Source organism: Rhinoraja longicauda, chromosome 2 (assembly GCF_053455715.1).
Source record: "Rhinoraja longicauda isolate Sanriku21f chromosome 2, sRhiLon1.1, whole genome shotgun sequence".
Lineage (NCBI taxonomy): Eukaryota > Metazoa > Chordata > Chondrichthyes > Rajiformes > Arhynchobatidae > Rhinoraja > Rhinoraja longicauda.
The window spans coordinates 110,950,135-110,969,262 of NC_135954.1; the positions used below are offsets into that span (position 1 = coordinate 110,950,135).

Below are 19,128 nucleotides of genomic sequence, written 5' to 3' on the forward strand. Positions count from 1 at the left end.
TCTGTGTCTCTGTGTCTGTGAGTCTGTGTCTCTGACTGTCACTATGACTCTCTCTCTGTGTCTCTGTGTCTCTGTGAGTCTGTGTCTCTGTGACTGTGTCTCTGTGTCTGTCACTATGACTCTCTCTCTGTGTCTCTGTGACTGTGTCTCTGTGACTGTGTCTCTGTGTCTGTCACTATGTCTCTCTCTGTGTCTCTGTGACTGTGTCTCTGTGAGTCTATGTCTCTGTGACTGACTCTATGTCTCTGTGTCTCTCTGACTGTCACTATGACTCTCTCCGTCTCTGTGACTGTGTCTCTGTCTCTGTGACTGTCTCTGTGTCTCTATGACTGTCTCTGTGTCACTATGACTCTCTCTCTGTGACTGTCTCTGTGTCTCTATGACTGTGTCACTGTGACTCTGTGTCTCTGTGACTGTGTCTCTGTGACTGACTCTGTGTCTCTGTGACTGTCTCTATGTCTCTGTGACTCTCTGATTGTCACTATGACTCTCTCTCTCTCTGTCTCTGTGACTGTGTCTCTGTGACTCTCTGACTGTCACTATGACTCTCTCTGTCTCTATGTCTCTGTGACTCTCTGCCTGTCACTATGACTCTCTCTCTATGTCTCTGTGACTCTCTGCCTGTCACTATGACTCTCTCTCTGTGTCTCTGTCTCTGTGACTCTCTGCCTGTCACTATGACTCTCTCTGTCTCTATGTCTCTGTGACTCTCTGCCTGTCACTATGACTCTCTCTGTCTCTATGTCTCTGTGACTCTCTGCCTGTCACTATGACTCTCTCTCTCTGTCTCTATGTCTCTGTGACTCTCTGCCTGTCACTATGACTCTCTCTGTCTCTATGTCTCTGTGACTCTCTGCCTGTCACTATGACTCTCTCTCTCTCTCTCTGTGTCTCTGTGACTCTCTGCCTGTCACTATGACTCTCTCTCTCTCTGTCTCTCTGTCTCTATGTCTCTGTGACTCTCTGCCTGTCACTATGTCTCTCTGTCTCTATGTCTCTGTGACTCTCTGCCTGTCACTATGACTCTCTCTCTCTCTCTCTCTCTCTCTGTCTCTATGTCTCTGTGACTCTCTGCCTGTCACTATGACTCTCTCTGTCTCTCTGTCTCTGTGACTCTCTGCCTGTCACTATGACTCTCTCTCTCTCTGTCTCTGTGTCTCTGTGACTCTCTGCCTGTCACTATGACTCTCTCTCTCTGTCTCTATGTCTCTGTGACTCTCTGCCTGTCACTATGACTCTCTCTCTCTGTCTCTATGTCTCTGTGACTCTCTGCCTGTCACTATGACTCTCTCTCTCTCTCTCTCTCTCTATGTCTCTGTGACTCTCTGCCTGTCACTATGACTCTCTCTGTCTCTCTGTCTCTGTGACTCTCTGCCTGTCACTATGACTCTCTCTCTCTGTCTCTATGTCTCTGTGACTCTCTGCCTGTCACTATGACTCTCTCTCTGTGTCTCTATGTCTCTGTGACTCTCTGCCTGTCACTATGACTCTCTGTGTCTCTATGTCTCTGTGACTCTCTGCCTGTCACTATGACTCTCTCTGTCTCTATGTCTCTGTGACTCTGCCTGTCACTATGACTCTCTCTGTCTCTATGTCTCTGTGACTCTCTGCCTGTCACTATGACTCTCTCTCTCTCTGTCTCTATGTCTCTGTGACTCTCTGCCTGTCACTCTGACTCTCTCTCTGTGTCTCTATGTCTCTGTGACTCTCTGCCTGTCACTATGACTCTCTCTCTCTCTCTCTCTCTCTGTGCCCCGTTGCCGTGTCTGGTGTCTGGGCTCCGGCCACCTGTATCCACAACACACCCACGTGTCGCCGCCCGCTGGCGGGCTCCATGCAAAGCAGCGGGCCTCGGCCTCGGCCACGCCCACGGCTCCGGGCGCCCAATAGCTGCGCGGGACCCGCCCACATATGCTGATGTGGGGGCCCGGATTGCCAATGACTGCCGGGGGGCTGAACCACTGGATGGACGGGTGGACGGACCAATGGGGAGAAGAGTGGGCGGGATCAATGGGAGGGGAGCATGACGTGTGACGCAATGAGTGACGGGAGCAGCAGCTAATGGAGCGGCAAGACGGGACCAATGAGGTGAGGGGCGGGATGAATAGGGCACATGATCCTCGGAGTGACAGTGTAACCGCCCAATAGGGAGGCGGCGCGGGGCGACGCGGGACCAATGGGGTGAGAGGGGCGGGTCGAACGGGACTTGATGCTCGGAGTGACAGTGTAACCGCCCAATTGAGAGGCGGCGCGGTGCGATGCGGGACCAATGGGGTGAGAGGGGGCGGGACGAACAGCGTGATCCTCGGAGTGACAGTGTAACCACCCAATCGGGCGGCGGCGCGGGGTGAGGCGGGACCAATGGGGTGAGAGGGGGCGGGGTCAACGGGAGGACATGACACGTGATGCGTTGAGTGACGGGGCGAGCGGCCAATGGGGAGCGAGTATCCCGGGGCAACGCGGCTGCAAACACGGGCCGGGGAGGGGGCGGGACCAGCGCCGGGGTCGCCCTGGCAACACCCCCGGCAACGCACGGCCTTGGCGACCGCGACGGCGCTGGGCGGGAGGAAGGGAGGCCGGAGTCCGGCGGCTGCAGGAGGAGCGGCGGAGAGAGGCGGCGGGCAAGGCAGCAGCGGCATCAGCGGCATCAGCGGCAGCAGCGGCATCAGCGGCATCAGCAGCAGCAGCGGCAGCGGGCCCGGAACCCTCTTGGTGCGGCGGGCCGGGCCGGGCCGGGCAGGGCAGGGCCTGGGGACTGACTGACTGACGGCGCCATCATGTTCAAGAACACGTTCCAGAGCGGCTTCCTCTCCGTCCTCTACAGCATCGGCAGCAAACCGCTGCAGATCTGGGACAAGAAGGTGAGGGGGGGAGAGGGTGAGGGAGAGAGGGAGACGGGGAGAGAGAAAGAGGAGGAAGAGGGAAAGTTGACGGAGAGGAGAGAGAGGAGAGAGAGAGAGGGAGGGAGGGAGAAAGAGAAAGGAGAGGGAGAAAGGGGAAGGGGAGGGAGATGGGGACAGGAAGAGTGGGAGAGGGGAGAGAGAAAGGGACAGAGGGAAAGTTGAGGGAGAGAGAGGGCGAAGGAGAGGAGGAAGAGGGGGGGGGGAGAGAGGAGGTAGAGAGAGGGGGAGAGGGGGAAGGTGAGGGAGAGAGGGGGGAGGGAGAGAGGGAGGGGGAAGGTGAGCAAGAGGGAAGGGAGGGAGGGAGAGGGGGAAGAGGGGGGGGGGGAGAGAGGAGGTAGAGAGAGGGGGGAGAGGGGGAAGGTGAGGGAGAGAGGGGAAGGGAGAGAGGGAGGGGGAAGGTGAGCAAGAGGGAGGGAGAGGGGGAAGGTAGGAAGAGGAGGAAGGTCAGGGAGAGAGGGAGGAGGGAGGTGTGGGGGAGATGGGGAGGGGTGGTGTCTGTGGGGAGGGGGAGGGGGAGGGGGAGGGGGAGGGGGAGGGGTAGGGGCTGAGGGGTGGGTAGGGGCTTGAAGGGGAGACGAGGTAGGGGCTGTGGGGTATTTTGGCTGCAAATCAGGGTCTGGCGGCAAGGTTTGTGGTCCATGAGGGTGTGCAGAGGGGTGGGATCAGTAGGGGCATGCAGGGAGGGTGTTGGGCTGAGGGGGGACGTGCAGACGTGGGGTCGAGGTGATGTGGGAACAGTGACTCTAGTGGGCTTGGGCACAGAGTGGTATCAGGGTGTGTGGGAGATGGGAATGGAGGGGTGTGGAGTGGTTGGATGGGGTGGTGGTGCAGGGGCAAAGCTTTAAGTGGGGGAGTGCGGAATTGGGGGGGGGGGGGACATGGAGCAGGGTGGTGGGGTGAGGTGTTACCTCTGGGGAAGTGGGCTTCCCATGTGGGTGGGGTGTGGGGGTGTGCTGACAAAGGAGAGAGGACTGTGGAGAGGGAGATGGTGTGAGGCGAGCCCACTGGGGAAGGGAGGTTGTGAGGTTTCTGCACCAGAGAGGTAGAGCTACCTGCAGGGGACTGGGGATCTGCCCACCACCGATAGTGAGGGGAGGCTCCAACAGTTATGAGACTGATAGAGTTCTGGCGGATTTCTACGAGTGTAAGAACCAGATGCAGGAGACGGTTGCTCATCCCTCGAGCCATTCCTGGCCCATCTGATCCTATCTCAGATTGCCAACTCCAGTTGAAAATTGGGCGAATTACCACTTGTTCCTGTGTATAAACATCAAACATGAAGCAGGCAGGTGCAGCAAGCACTGGAGGTGGGCGGTATAGTGTCCTGCATTGATAGATTCTTGGTTAGTACAGGTGTCAGGGGTTATGGGGAGAAGGTAGGAGAATGGGGTTGAGGGTGGGGGGGGGGGGAGAAAGATAGATCGGCCATGATTGAATGGCGGAGTAGACTGAATGGCGGAGTAGACTGAATGGCCTAATTCTGCTTCTATCACTTATGACCTGACCTATTACAAAAGGGACGGGGTTCAGAAATAGCCAGGGTCGGTCACGATTATCAGGGTGTTGGTGAGGCCACACCTGGAGGACGATTATCAGGGTGTTGGTGAGGCCACACCTGGGGGTCAGATCTGGCCCCTTTAATTAATGAAAGGATGTTCAAGTGTTGGAGACAGACAGAAAAAGCTGGAGTAACTTCAGCGGGCCAGGCAGCATCTCTGGAGAGAAAGAATGGGTGATGAAGGTTTTGGGTCGAGACCCTTCTTCTAGTATTGGAGTATTCTAGTATTGGAGGCAGTCCAAAAGCGATTCACCGGTTAATTCCTGGTATGGGGGGGGGGTTAAAGAAGTTGGATCTGTATTCTTTGGAGTTTAGGAGACCAAGGTGTGATCTTCCTGTACCATACATGGTTTTAAGGGGCTTGCCAGCGTAGATGTTCAGATGTTTCGATGCGTGGATGAGACTCGTGAAAACGGAACAATACAACACAGGAACAGATCCTTTGGCCAACGATGTCTGTGCTGAACACGATGCCTCATTAAACTAATCTCCTCTGCCGGCACATGATCCGTATCCCTCCATTCCCTGCATATCCCTATGTCTGTCTGAAAGCCTCTTAAACACAACTATTGTATCTGCCTCCACCACAGTGCGTTCTAGGCACCGAATATGAAAGTCACATCTTCTGGATGCACTGGGACGCATCCTCAGTGATGTGACCTGGGGTCATCGGGTGTTTCGGGTCTCACAACATCAGACCCCCTCGCCCAGGTGACCCAGCCGGGGTTGATCAGGCCCCGACTTGCATCCCAGCAGCAACCGCCTACCGATCAGCCCTCTTAATCCAAAGCCATCCGGTGGCTTTCTCTGCGGCTTTGCTTGCGGTTTGAATGACCCTCTTCTTTGCCAGCCCCTTAATGCCGTAACACCGGAAATAACTGGCCCTGCACATCTCCTTTAAACGTTTACCTTCTCAACTTAAAGCTATGCTCTCTAGTATTAGATATTTCCATCATCTTGAGAATAAGGTGCAGACTATCTGCCCAGTCTGTGCCTCTCATAAATCGATATGCCTGTATCAGGACTCTCCTCAACCTCCGGCGATCCAGAGAAATCAACCCGTCTTGTCCAAGCTCTCCGCGTAGCTGATACCCTCTAATCCAGGCAGCATTCTGGTCAACCTCTTCTGCACCCTCTCCAAAGCCTCCACTTCCTTCCTGTACTGGGGCGGGCAGAACTGCGTGCAATACTTCAAATATTAGTTAAATACTAGACACTCCGTAATACAATTTAAAATACTACACAGACTACACTATTCGAAGACAAAATTAAACAGGATCTTTCCAAGTATTTCCCCTATTTGTGATAAATGTCAATTTCAAGAAGCCATACCTTTGTGACTTGTACAATTTTGGAAAATCTTTGGATCGATATTTTAAAAACTATTTTGAAAGTTATCGATAACCAACTGGACTTAGATCCAAAGTTAATAATATTAGGAGTATCAGATCACATTACAAACTTTACGATAAGTCAGAGACATTTTCTTGACTACAGTTTAATAACTGCGAAAAAATGAATACTTAAATTTTGGGAAAAAACAGTAACCCCCACAATTAAAATGTGCATTACGGAAATGACCGAGACCTTGCATTTGGAAAAAAATAAGGTTTGTCTCAATTGACAAACCAGATCTATTTTTTTTAAATTTGGTCCCCATTTATTGAATTTTTAAAAAAGTAAATGGGTTTGACACAAAACTAAAATTTAAAACTAAAGTTAAAACTTGAGTTTAGGGTTGGATGTACAACTGTACTCATCATCTCCCGGATCTATCCCCATAACCTTTATATTTGTAATTCTCTTTCTTCCTTGCTAATAAAAATAAAAATAAAATATTTTAAAAAATACTTCAAATATGGCCTAACTACATTTTTAATAAATCTACATCCTGCCGTCCTGAGTCTTGTCCCCAATGCCCCGACCGATGAAGGCATGTATACCCTACGCCTCCTTTTCCACTCTATCTGCTTGTGTTGCCACTTGCAGGTAGCTAATGACATGGGCCCCAAGACCCTTCTGTGCATCAATGGTGTTAAGGGTGCTGTCATTAACTGTGTACCTTCCCCATGCTGCTATTTATTCACAAGTTCTCACGTTTTAGGAGTAGACAATAGGTGCAGGAGGAGGCCATTCGGACCTTTGAGCCAGCACCGCCATTCGCTGTGACCATGGCTGATCATCCACAATCAGTACCCCGTTCTTGCCTTCTCCCCATACCTCCTGACTCCGCTAGCCCCTAGAGCTCTATCTAACTCTCCTGAAAGCATCCAGAGAATCGGCCACTGCATTCTGAGGCAGATTCACAAATTCACAACTCTCTGGGTGGAATTTGGCCATTCGGCCCATCGGGTCTATTCCACCATTCAATCATGGCTGATCTCTCCCTCCTAACCCCTTTCTCCTGCCTTCTCCCCATAACCCCTGACACCCGTTCTAATCAACAATTTGTCTATCTCTGCCGTAAAAATATCCACTGACTTTGCTCGCGATGAGGAAGAACTGGGGAATTTCGGCATGATATTGCATCTTCCGTTTGCTTGCCCATTCGCTTCGGCTAATATTCCACATGCTGGAAGCTGCTCGCTCCCTCTGCCTCTGCCCGGCTCACACTGCCCCCAGCTTTACCCGATCAGGCAGCCTGGCACAGTGCCCACTGGCCCAAGGCTGATGCATTCAATAATGCAGTTCCCTGCGCTCGATGGGGATACGTTTCCAAGCCGGCAACTGACAACAGCGAACACAGAGCCAGCTGTGACGCTGCACTGGGCAACAGCCTGTGACAGCGAGAGAAACAGTCCGGGCTTCACCGATCACAACTCCATGGCCACCTCTCTCCACCCTCTGGGCCACCCACATGCTGTTTAAATCATGCTGCACTACAGCACAGGAACATGCCCTTCCACCGAACACGATGTCATGTTAAACTCATCTCCTCTAACCTGCACATGAACCATATCCTTCCAATCCCCGCATGTCCACGTGCCCGCCTAAAAGCTTCGTAAACATCACCATTGTATCTGCCTCCACCACCACCCATGGCACTGTGTTCCAGGCCCCCACCACTTAGGGGTGCCAACTTTCTCACTCCCAAATAAGTGACAAAAGGTGATGTCACGGGACCTCGCCCAGCCAGCGGCCACGTGCTCCCGCTCCACCAATGGTGGCCGCCCGGGCCGGGAGGCGGGTTGCTATGCAACCTCCGTTGGGCGACGCCTGGGCCTACAGCGGCCCTCGGGCCTACAGTGTCCGGGCCTAATATGGGACAAGGGCGGTCCTGTAAGGGACAAACTAATTTAGCCCAATATACGGGATGTCCCGGCTTACACGGGACAGTTGGCAACCCTACCATCTCTCTATGGAAAAAAAAATTGTCCCGTACATCTCCTTTTAAACTTTGTTCCTCTGACCATAAATCTAGGCCCTCTTGTTTTTGACATTTCCACCCTGCAAAAACAAAAAGTTCTGACTGTCATCCTGATTCACCCACCCTCATGTTCGGCGAGGACATTGTGGGCTGAAGGGCCTGTTCCTGTGCTGTATTTTTCTGTTTTAAATGGTATGATAATGTTGTTTGTCCGATGGTCTGCCTATCAACCCCCCCCCATACCCCCCCCCTGCATCCACATACCACTCGCCAGGCTTAGTCCTGTCCCGAAGATAGACACAAAAAGCTGGCGTAACTCAGTGGGTCAGGCAGCATCTCTGGAGAGAAGGAATAGCTGATGTTTCAGGTCGAGACCCTTCTTCAGACCCTCATCTCTTCCATCCCGCAATGTGCGATGAAGGGTCCCGACCCAAAACGTCCCCTGTCCACGTTCTCCAGAGATACTGCCTGACCCGCTGATTTACACCAGCCCTTGGTGTCTTCTTCCTCAACCAGTGTCTGCAGTCCCTTGCTGCATCCATGTTTAGCTTTGGACCAGACTCTCCACGGTGGAATAGCTTTGGCGTGCAGCAGCGATTGCAAAGAACAGCTCACTTTGCACCTCAGCAGGACGTCTGGCAGCCCGGCAGATGTCAGCATCTCCTCACCAGCCCCCCTCCCTGTTTTTGCTGGGTGACTCAGACAGCCCAAGGGGGACCATCCATCCTCTGCCCGAGTCCCAGCTTCCTCCTCTGCTCGTAGCCCGTGGGCCGGTCCGGTCCGGTCTGGTCCGGCAGATGGCACGGTGGCGCAGCGGTAGAGTTGCTGCCTCATGGCGCCAGAGACCCAGGTTCCATCCTGAGTATGGGTGCTGTCTGTACAGAGTTTGTACGCTCTTCTCGTGACCACGTGGGTTTTCCCCGGGTGCTCCGGTTTCCTCCTACATTCCAAAGACGTGGAGGTTTGTAGATTAGTTGGCTGTGGTATAATTGTAGATTGTCCCTAGTGTGTGTAGGACAGTGCTACTGTACGAGGTGATCACCAGTCGGTGCGGACTCGGTGTTCCTGCGGTGTATCTCTAAACGAAACTTTTAAAAAGCTACAGTTGGAGCCCATCGTTGCCCGGCCCTGTCCCCAGTCTAACCGCCCGCACCAGGTACAGCTTTCCTCACGGGCTGTAAATGTTGAGTGAGGTCTTGCTCCGTGATGTTGTGGGCTGGGTGCTCCCCTCAGCCTGGGCACTGCGTCCCGCGTTCATGTACTCATCGCTGCTCTGCTTGATCCCAGGTGAGGAACGGCCACATCAAGAGAATCACCGACAATGACATCCAGTCCCTGGTGCTGGAGGTGGAGGGAACCAACGTCAGGTGAGGCCCACCCTGGGGCGGGGGGGGGGGGGGGAGAAGGGTGGGGGGTGGGGGAAAGGGTGGGTGGTGAGAGAGAGGGTGCCAGTCTGTGGGGGGGGGGGAAGAGGGCACCAGTCTGTGGGGGGGAGAGGGGAGAGGGCACCAGTCTGTGGGGGGGGGGGAGAGGGTACCAGTCTGTGGGGGGGGAGGGGGCACCAGTCTGTGGGGGGAGGGGAGAGGGTACCAGTCTGTGGGGGGGGGGGGAGGGGGCGCCAGTCTGTGGTGGGGGGGGATTGATCGCAGTCCCTGTGGTAGGTGGTGGGGTGAAGGGATGTTCAGTTTATTATTGATGTTCGGGTGTACCGAGGTGCCATGAAAACCTTTTTTTGTTGCGTCCTATCCAGTCAGTGGAAAGACTGTACATGATTATAATCAAGTAAAGTTACAGGATAAAGGGGATAATATTTAGTGCAAGATAATGTCCAATTAATGGTTAAAGAGGGTCTTGTAGACCAACGGTCTCGACCCGAAATGTCGTCGGTCCATTCTCTCCACGGATGCTGCCTGACCCATTGAGTTCCTCCAGCACATTGCAGGTACTGGAATCTTGAGCACAGCACACAGTGCTGGAGGAACTCAGTGGCTCAGGCAGCATCCATGGACGTTTCAGGTCGGCATACTGCCCTGTACTTCCGTTCCCTCCACGGATGCTGCCTGAGCCTCTGAGTTCCTCCAGCGCTTTGTGTCCTGCCTCCTCTTGGATTGTCCCTGACTGTGTGTGTGTGTGTGATCCCTGCAGCACCACGTACATCACATGTCCGGCGGACCCCAAGAAGACCCTGGGCATCAAGCTGCCCTTCCTGGTCATGATCATCAAGAACCTGAAGAAATACTTCACCTTCGAAGTGCAGGTGATGTGGGCGACCGGGGCTCCCGGCATTGAACAGGATGACCATGTGCCTACGCAGTAACCTCCCCGTAACCCCAATCACCACTGCCGCCCACTGAGCAGTCACCCCCAGTCCACACGTCTCTCAGAGCAATCGTGTACGTCAGCTGTCGGTTTTGGGATTGGTTTATTAGTTCAGTTTAGACATACAGCACAGAAACGGGCCCTTCGGCCCACCGTGTCCGCGCCGACCAGCGATCCCCGCACACCAACGCTGTCCTGTACGCACGAGGGACATTTATACCAAGCCAATTAACCTGCACGTCTTTGGAGTGTGGGAGGAAACAGATAATCTCGGAGAAAACCCACGCAGGTCACGGGGAGAACGTACAAACTCCGTGCAGACGGCACCCGTAGTTCCATAGGAACCCGAGTCCCTGGCGCCGTGAGGCAGCAACTCTACCGCTGCACCGCCTTATTGTCACGTATACCGAGATACAGTGACAAGCTTAGTTTGTGTGCTGTCCAGTTAAACACTGGAATTTAGAAGGATGAGAGGAGATCTTATCGAAACGTATAAGATTATTAAGGGGTTGGACACGTTAGAGGCAGGAAACATGTTCCCAATGTTGGGGGAGTCCAGAACAAGGGGCCACAGTTTAAGAATAAGGGGTAGGCCATTTAGAACGGAGATGAGGAAAAACTTTTTCAGTCAGAGAGTTGTGAATCTGTGGAATTCTCTGCCTCAGAAGGCAGTGGAGGCCAATTCTCTGAATGCATTCAAGAGAGAGCTAGATAGAGCTCTTAAGGATAGCGGAGTCAGGGGGTATGGGGAGAAGGCAGGAACGGGGTACTGATTGAGAATGATCAGCCATGATCACATTGAATGGCAGTGCTGGCTCGAAGGGCCGAATGGCCTCCTCCTGCACCTATTGTCTATTGTCTATAAATCAAGCTGTACATCAGTACAGTCAAGCCATACACAGGTGCAATAGGTAGTGCAAAGAGAACAACACCAGAGTGCAGAATATAATGTTACAGCGTTAAATTTAAAGTGCAGATATATTTTTTAAAAAGTGCAAGGGTGACTTTGAGGTTGGTTGGAAGATTTGGGACAGCACTCTAGCTTATGGGACAATCATTCAGTAGTCTGATAACAGCTGTTTGTGAATCTAGTAGTACGTACTTTCAGGCTTTTGTGTGTACTGTCCAACCTGTAAAACGTATGAGAGATGCAGAGGTTTATCATGGTGCTGCCTGGATTGGAGGGCATGAGCTATAAGGAGAGGTTGTACGCTTCAGAGGAGAACAATCCAAGTCTGCCCACGGATGAGGGGAGACCTTATAGAAGTGTATTAAATTATGAGAGGCACAGATCGGATAGGCAGTTGAAACCTTGTTTTCCCAGCGTGGAAATATCAAAGACTAGAGGGCGTAGGTTGAAAGTGAGAGGGGCAAAGTTTAAAGATGTGTGGAGCAAGTGTTTCTTTTACACACAGATTGGTGGGGGCCTGGAGCGTGCTGCCAGGGGATGGTGGTGGAGGCAGATATGATAGTGGCCTGTAAGAGGTTTTCAGATGGGTACATGGATGTGCAGGGAATGGAGGGGTATGGATCACGTGCAGGCAGAGGAGATTAGTGTAACTGAGCCTCGTGTTCGGCACGGACATTGTGGGCCGAAGGGCCTGCCCGTGCTGTACCGTTCTGCATTCAAAGGCTCTGTGGTTGGGCCGGCTCTGCAGATGCATGGGCACTGGGCTTGGGCTGCATGGGCACTGGGCTTGGGCTGCATGGGCACTGGGCTTGGGCTGCATGGGCACTGGGCTTGGGCTGCATGGGCACTGGGCTTGGGATGCATGGGCACTGGGCTTGCGGTGCATGGGCATGAACATGAACTTATGAGCCTGTCCCCTGTCCAGTCTTCACCGTCCGTGCCCGTGCTCTGCCCCCCCCACAGTGCCCGTTGCTGTCCCCCCCCCCCCACAGTGCCCGTGCTGTCCTCCACCCCACAGTGCTCGTGCTGTCCCCCCCCCCCAAAGTGCCCGTGCTGTCCCCCCCCCCCCCACAGTGCCCGTGCTGTCCCCCCCCCCACAGTGCCCGTGCTGTCCCCCCCCCCAGTGCCCGTGCTGTCCACCCCCCCCCACAGTGCCCGTGCTGACCCCCCCCCCCACAGTGCCCGTGCTCTGCCCCCCCCCCCCCACAGTGCCCATGCTGTCGTCCCCCCCCACAGTGCCCGTGCTGTCCCCGCCCCACAGTGCCCGTGTTCTTGTCCCCCCCCCACAGTGCCCGTGCTCTGTCCCCCCCCCATAGTGCCCGTGCTCTGTCCCCCCCCCACAGTGCCCGTGCTCTGTCCCCCCCCCCACAGTGCCCGTGCTGTCCGTCCCCCCCACAGTGCCCGTGCTCTGTCGTCCCCCCACAGTGCCCGTGCTGTCCCCCCCCCCACAGTGCCCGTGCTCTGTCCCCCCCCACAGTGCCCGTGCTGTCCCCCCCCACAGTGCCCGTGCTCTGTCCCCCCCCCCACAGTACCCGTGCTGTCCCCCCCCCCCACAGTGCCCGTGCTCTGCCCCCCCCCCCCACAGTGCCCGTGCTGTCCCCCCCCCCACAGTGCCCGTGCTGTCCCCCCCCACAGTGCCCGTGCTGTCGTCCCCCCACAGTGCCCGTGCTGTCCCCCCTCCCCCCACAGTGCCCGTGCTCTGTCCCCCTACAGTGCCCGTGCTCTGCCCCCCCACCACAGTGCCCGTGCTGTCGTCCCCCCCACAGTGCCCATGCTGTCCCCCCCCCCACAGTGCCCGTGCTGTCCCCCCCCCCACAGTGCCCGTGCTGTCCCCCCCCCCACAGTGCCCGTGCTGTCCCCCCCCCCCACAGTGCCCGTGCTGTCCCCCCCCCCAGTGCCCGTGCTGTCCCCCCCCCCCACAGTGCCCGTGCACTGTCCCCCCCCCCACAGTGCCCGTGCTGTCGTCCCCCCACAGTGCCCGTGCACTGTCGTCGTCCCCCCAGTGCCCGTGCTCCCCCCCTCACGGTGCGGTCTCCACCAGGTCCTGGACGACAAGAACGTGCGTCGGCGTTTCCGTGCGAGCAACTACCAGAGCACGACCCGGGTGAAGCCCTTCATCTGCACCATGCCCATGAGGCTGGACGACGGCTGGAACCAGATCCAGTTCAACCTGTCCGACTTCACCCGCCGAGCCTACGGCACCAACTACATCGAGACGCTGCGAGTCCAGTGAGGCGGGGCGGCGTGGCGGCGAGGCGTGGCGGGGCGGCGCGGAGCTCCCCCGTGCCTCAGGGCCTCCTGTTGTCACATTTACGTTCGTGTACCGCGGTACAGGGAAAAGCTTCTGTGTTGCCTGCTATCCAGTCAGTGGAAAGAATATACATGATCCACAGAGTGAAGAATAGAGCTGCCCCTCAGTCTGAAGAAGGGTCTCAACCCGAAACGTCACCAGTTCCTTCTCTCCAGAGATGCTGCCTGACCTGCTGAGTTACCCCAGCATTTTGTGTCTATCTTCGGTTTAAAGCAGCATCTGCAGTTCCTTGCTGCACATCCACAGTGTGCAGATACTTGTTAAAGAGAATAGCGTTTAGTGCAAGATAAAGTCCGATTAAAGATCGTCCCAGGTTCTCCAATGAGGTAGATGGTAGCTGAGGACTGCTTCCTTCTTGGTGACAGGATGGTTTAGTTGCCTGATGACAGCTGGGAAGAATCTGGAGCTGTGCATTTTTCACACTTCTATGCCTCTTGCCTTTTCCAAGGTCTGATCCAGACCACGCTTTTGGTCTTATAGAGTGGAGCGTGATTGATGCGAGCCCCAGGCTGCTGCAGGCCTGCAGCCATCAGCTTTGTGTGGATTGTCCAATGTCCCTCTCCTCGCCCGGCCTCCTTTGTGCCCCCCACGGCCAGCCTCAAGGGTGTGGAAGGCCTGACGCCGGTCCACCCCCCCCCCCCCCCCCCGGTCTTGCTCCTCGTGTCCGCTGTCGCCGGCTCCCTCTCCTGTCTCTGGTTATCGGGGGGATGAGCAGGTGCCGTCTCGGTGGTCCCCCCTGCAGGGCTGCCTCCCACCCTGACCAGCAGAGCCTCCGGAGAAGGTTGAGTATAGTTTAGGAGCAGAGAGGTCCCTTCTGCAGTTGCACAGGGTCCTGGTGAGACCGCACCTGGAGTACTGTGTGCAGTTTTGAGGAAGGACATTCTTGCCATTGAGGGCGTGCAGCGTAGGTTCACCAGGTTAATTCCCGCGATGGCGGGACTGTCGTAAGTTGAAAGACTGGAGCGACTAGGCTTGTAAACACTGAAATTTAGAAGGATGAGACGGGATCTTATAGAAACATATAAGATTATTAAGGGGTTGGACACGTTAGAGGCAGGAAACATGTTCCCAATGTTGGGGGAGTCCAGAACCAGGGGCCACATTTTAAGAATAAGGGGTAGGCCATTTAGAACTGAAACCCAGAGAGTTGAGAATTCTCTGCCTCAGAAGGCAGTGGAGGCCAATTCTCTGGATGCTTTCACGAGAGAGTTTGATAGAGTTCTTAAAGATAGCGGAGTCGAGGGATATGGGGAGAAAGCTGGCATGGGGTACTGATTGTGGATGATCAGCCATGATCACGGTGAATGGCGGTGCTGGCTCGAAGGGCCACATGGCCTCCTCCTGCACCTATTGTCTATGTTTCTCTGACTTGTTTTCCAGATTCACGCCAACTGTCGCATCAGGCGGGTGTATTTCTCCGACCGGTTGTACTCTGAGGACGAGCTGCCGGCTGAGTTCAAGCTGTATCTGCCCGTGCAGAATAAAACCAAGGTTAGTGTGAGCGGGAGCCTCGTCACCCCACCACTGCTGGGAAACGCAGAACAGTACAGAAGGACAGACACACAATGCTGGAGTAACTACGCGGGTCGGGCAGCATCTGCACAGAAAAAGGAATAGGTGACACTTTGGTCCGACACCCGTCTGCAGACAGTCTGAAGAAGGGTCTCGACCCGAAACGTCACCTATTCCTTTTCTCTAGAGATGCTGTCTGACCCGCTCCAGCTTTTTGTGTCCACAGTTTAAACCAGCATCTGCAGTTCCTTCCTACACATAGAACAGCACAGGGACAGGCCTTTCTGCCCACAATGTCGTGCTTAACATGATGCCAAGACCAACTCTCCTCGGCCTGCACACAATCTGTGTCCCTTCATTGCCTGAAGGGTAAACCTGGTTTAGTTTAGTTTATTGTCAGGTACAGTGAAAAGCTTTTGTTGCATGCTAACCGGTCAGCGGAAAGACAATACATGATTACAATTGAGCTGCCCACAGTGTACAAAGTAAGAGATGTTGCTGTTGGAGTAAAGGTTTAAAAGAGTGTTGTGATTGTAATGCGTGATTGCAGATCCACGTCTGTGATCAGCACACAGAGTCCCCTGGCTTGGCCTCTGTTTATCCATGTGCATATCCAAAATCTCAAACACCACTAGCATTTCTGCCTCCACCACTACCTCTGGCACCACGCACCCTCCACTCTGAATTAAAACAACTTGCCCTGCGCATCTCTTTTCACCTTTGTCCTCTCATTTTAGAGCTATGTCCTCTACTGTTTTCCATCCTGGAGGGGGGGGGGGGGGAAGGTTCTGACTGTCTACCCTATCTATGTGTCCCATGACTTTATACATTTCTATCAGGCCTTCCTGCAACCTCTAGCTTTGCGAGAAGTCTAGCAACCTCTAGACTTTCTAGACAATCCAAAGTCCTGTCCAACTGCTCCCTCTAATCCAGGCATCATTCTGGTAAACCTCTGCACCTGGGTGGCATGGTTGCGTAATGATTGAGCTATTACCTCACAGCGCCAGAGACCCGGGTTCGATCCTGATCACGGGCGCTGTCTGTGTGGAGTTTGCACGTTCTCCCCGTGACCTGCGTGGGTTTTCTCCCAAGATCTTTGGTTCCCTCCCACACCTCCAAAGACGTACAGTTTTTTTGGTTAATCGGCATGGTATAATTGTTCCTCGTGTGTGTAGGGTAGCATTTTAATGTGCAGGGATCGCTGGTCGGCAGGGGACTCGGTGGGCCGAAGGGCCTGTTTGCACACTGTATCTCTAAACTAAACCATCTCCAAAGGCTTCATTATCCTTTCTGTAATGGGGCGCCCACAATACTCCAAATGTGGGCCTAACCTAAGTCCTATAAAGCTGCATTACTACTTCCTGACAATGCCCTGACCTACAAAAGCAAGAAGGGTCTCGACCCGAAACGTCCCCCCATTCCTTCTCTCCTGAGATGCTGCCTGACCTGCTGAGTTACTCCAGCATTTTGCGAATAAATACCTTCGATTTGTACCAGCATCTGCAGTTATTTTCTTATACAAAAGCAAGTGTACCATTGGCCTGGATTAGTGGGTCTTGTGTACAGAGAAGTGGTTTGGACAGATTTGAACTGCATTGTGTGGACCACTGGAGAGACCTGACAGAAGTGTATACAATTATGAGAGGCATTGATAGGGTAGTCAGTCAGAACTGTTCTACCAGGATGTAAATATGAAATATTAGAAGGCATAGCTTTGAGGCAAGTGGGACAAAGATTGTAGGTCTGTTTAACAGTGTGGTGGGTGTGTGGTACATGCTGCCAGGGGTGGTGGCAATGGTAGACTTAAGAGACGTTTGGACAGGCACTTGGATATGGATCGGTGCAGGCAGATAAGAGCTGGTCACGCCATCATGATTGCCACAGACGTCGAGGATAATCCTGCACTCTGTGTTCCCAGCGGCTTCTGGCTGGAAACAAACTCTTGGGAGTCGTGCCGTGTTTTCAGGGGACAGTGCCGACTGGTTTTCATCCCGTGACCTTTTGGGACTTGGAGTGATACAGTGTGGAAACAGGCCCTTCAACCCAACTCGTCCACACCGACTAATATGTCCCAGCTACACTAGTCCCACCTGCCTGTATTTGGTCCATATCCCTCCAAACCTGTCCTGCCCATCTACCTGCCTAATTTATTTCTTAACATTGGGATAGTCCCTGCCTCAACTACCTCCTCTGGCAGCTTGTTCCATGCACCCACCACCGTCTGTGTGAAAAGGTTACCCCTCAGATTCCTGTAAACTCTTTCCCACTTCACCTTAAACCTATGTCCTCTGGTCCTCGATTCGCCTACTCTGGGCAAGACACTCTGTGCATCTACCTGATCTATTCCTCTCATGATTTTATACACCTCTATAAGATCTCCCCTCATCCTCCTGCTGTTGGATCAAAGTGTTTATTCATTCTCGGTCTCGCCCTGACCTCCAAGCTGGGTGAGGACAGAAGTGAGGTTGGAACACTACGCAGCAGCCAAGGCAAGCTGAGGGATGTTGGCACATGTAGGGCGGCACGACGATAGAGTTGCTGCCTCACAGCACCAGAGACCCGGGTTCCATCCCGACTCTGGGTGCTGTCTGTATGGAGTTTATCTTCTCCCGGTCTCCGGTTTCCTCCCACACTCCAGAGACAAGAAGGTTTATAGGTTGATTGGCTTGGTTTAAATGTAACTTGTCCCCAGTGTGTGTAGGATAATGTTAGCGTGCTGGTCGGCCCGGGCCTAGTGTCTCTCTAAACTAAACATCTTGCCACTGCTGCAGGCCGGCCGGCAAGCAAGCTGCCATGAAGTATGTCTCCTCTACAGAGGGAGGGGTTGAGGAGGTGTAATGTGAATGTGTGTATCCTCTTTCCAGTGAGCCGCGTGTGCAGGATGAAGGATCCACGGTCCGCCAGAGACTCCCGTGTCTCGTCTCGTCCGTACCTCCCCCCGGGGAAACACCCTTGGAAAGTGAATGCTTTGTATATTTTCATTTAATGTAAACCCCAGTGTTTAAACGGTGTTTGCTGTGCTTTTTAATATTGTGCATTTTAACTAGAAATAAAATTCTCAAATTTGAGTGGGTTGGAGTTTCATTGAAGGTTGGAGAGGAGCGTGGCCATGGAGTTAGAGGGGAGGCTACGAGGCTGGGTGGGGGGAGTGTGTGGGGAGGTAGGGGGCTGTATACAGTGTATCCATCCATGAGTGAGAGGAGGGGTAGTACACAGGAGAGGGTGGGTGTAGGAAGGCAACCATCCCTGAGACAATTGATAGAGGGAGGGGGGGGGGGGGGGGGAAGATCTCTAACCCATATATTCCTCTTGGGATGAACACAGTAATGCATGTATCGAGCTACAAAAAACTAGAACAGTTGAGGTTATGCACAGGGTGAAGCTCCATCTTCACCGTCCTGTCGCACACACTCCCTGGGCAGGGACAGTGCAAGTTACAGCACAGTAAGACCCTTAGCCTAGAAGGTTCTCACTCTGTCTCAGCACTGCCTAATACTAGCCCAGCTAACTCTGTGGAAAGACCACATGATAACTGCCAATGCAACAAGTAAAGGGGTCACACGGATCCTTCTGAAGAGTTTCATTTACACAAGCATTTACAACTGTAAACAAACAGTCCTCCAAAGAAATAGCCGCTGCCCGAACATCATTGAAAAGATCGTTTATTTAAAAAACACCGTGTTCTGGCAGGATTGCTCCACGCTGGGACTCCCAGACCTTGTTTATTCCATGATTTACAATAAATGTCTCCACATGATTTAAAAATCTACAAAAAAAACTTGGCACAGGGCAGACTGACATCAGTATTGGACATTGAACTGATCCACGCAGTAAACACAATTGATGGGACCCGCCGCCCCTCAGGAGAGTTACAGGCACCGACGGTGGTGGAAGGCCACTCGAGCGCAGGTCTGATGCCATCAGAGCCCAGCACCTGACACACAGGACTCCAGGCTGGGACCCGTCATCACCATCCAGCTGTGGAGGGGAAGGAAGGCAGGGACGGGGCGGGACGGATGAGAAGAGGGTAAGGGGAGGGATGGGAAGAGGGTAAGGGGAGGGGAGAAGAGTGGAAGTAGGGAGAATTGAGGAAGAGAGAGGAAGGTGGGTGGGAGAGGTGGTATTGGCTGGAGGCATGGATGTTTTCACACACCTGTGCATATAAAGAGCGCTCTGAACAACATCCCTGAACTCATCTGTACTCAGTTCTCCATTGAGGGGACAAGTAAGAGGCTGGGGGTAAAGGGG

General features: G+C 53.8%; 1 protein-coding gene across 1 annotated transcript; it reads left to right on the plus strand.

The window, feature by feature from the left end:
• Positions 1-2,485: 2,485 nt before the first annotated feature.
• On the plus strand, positions 2,486-17,899 carry cfap20 (cilia and flagella associated protein 20). The gene is made up of 6 exons (XM_078429752.1): positions 2,486-2,861; positions 9,116-9,195; positions 9,974-10,085; positions 13,099-13,282; positions 14,744-14,859; positions 17,745-17,899. Exons 1-6 carry the CDS (start codon positions 2,778-2,780, stop codon positions 17,745-17,747), a joined length of 579 nt encoding a protein of 192 aa, XP_078285878.1. The 5' UTR covers positions 2,486-2,777; the 3' UTR covers positions 17,748-17,899.
• Positions 17,900-19,128: the final 1,229 nt, after the last annotated feature.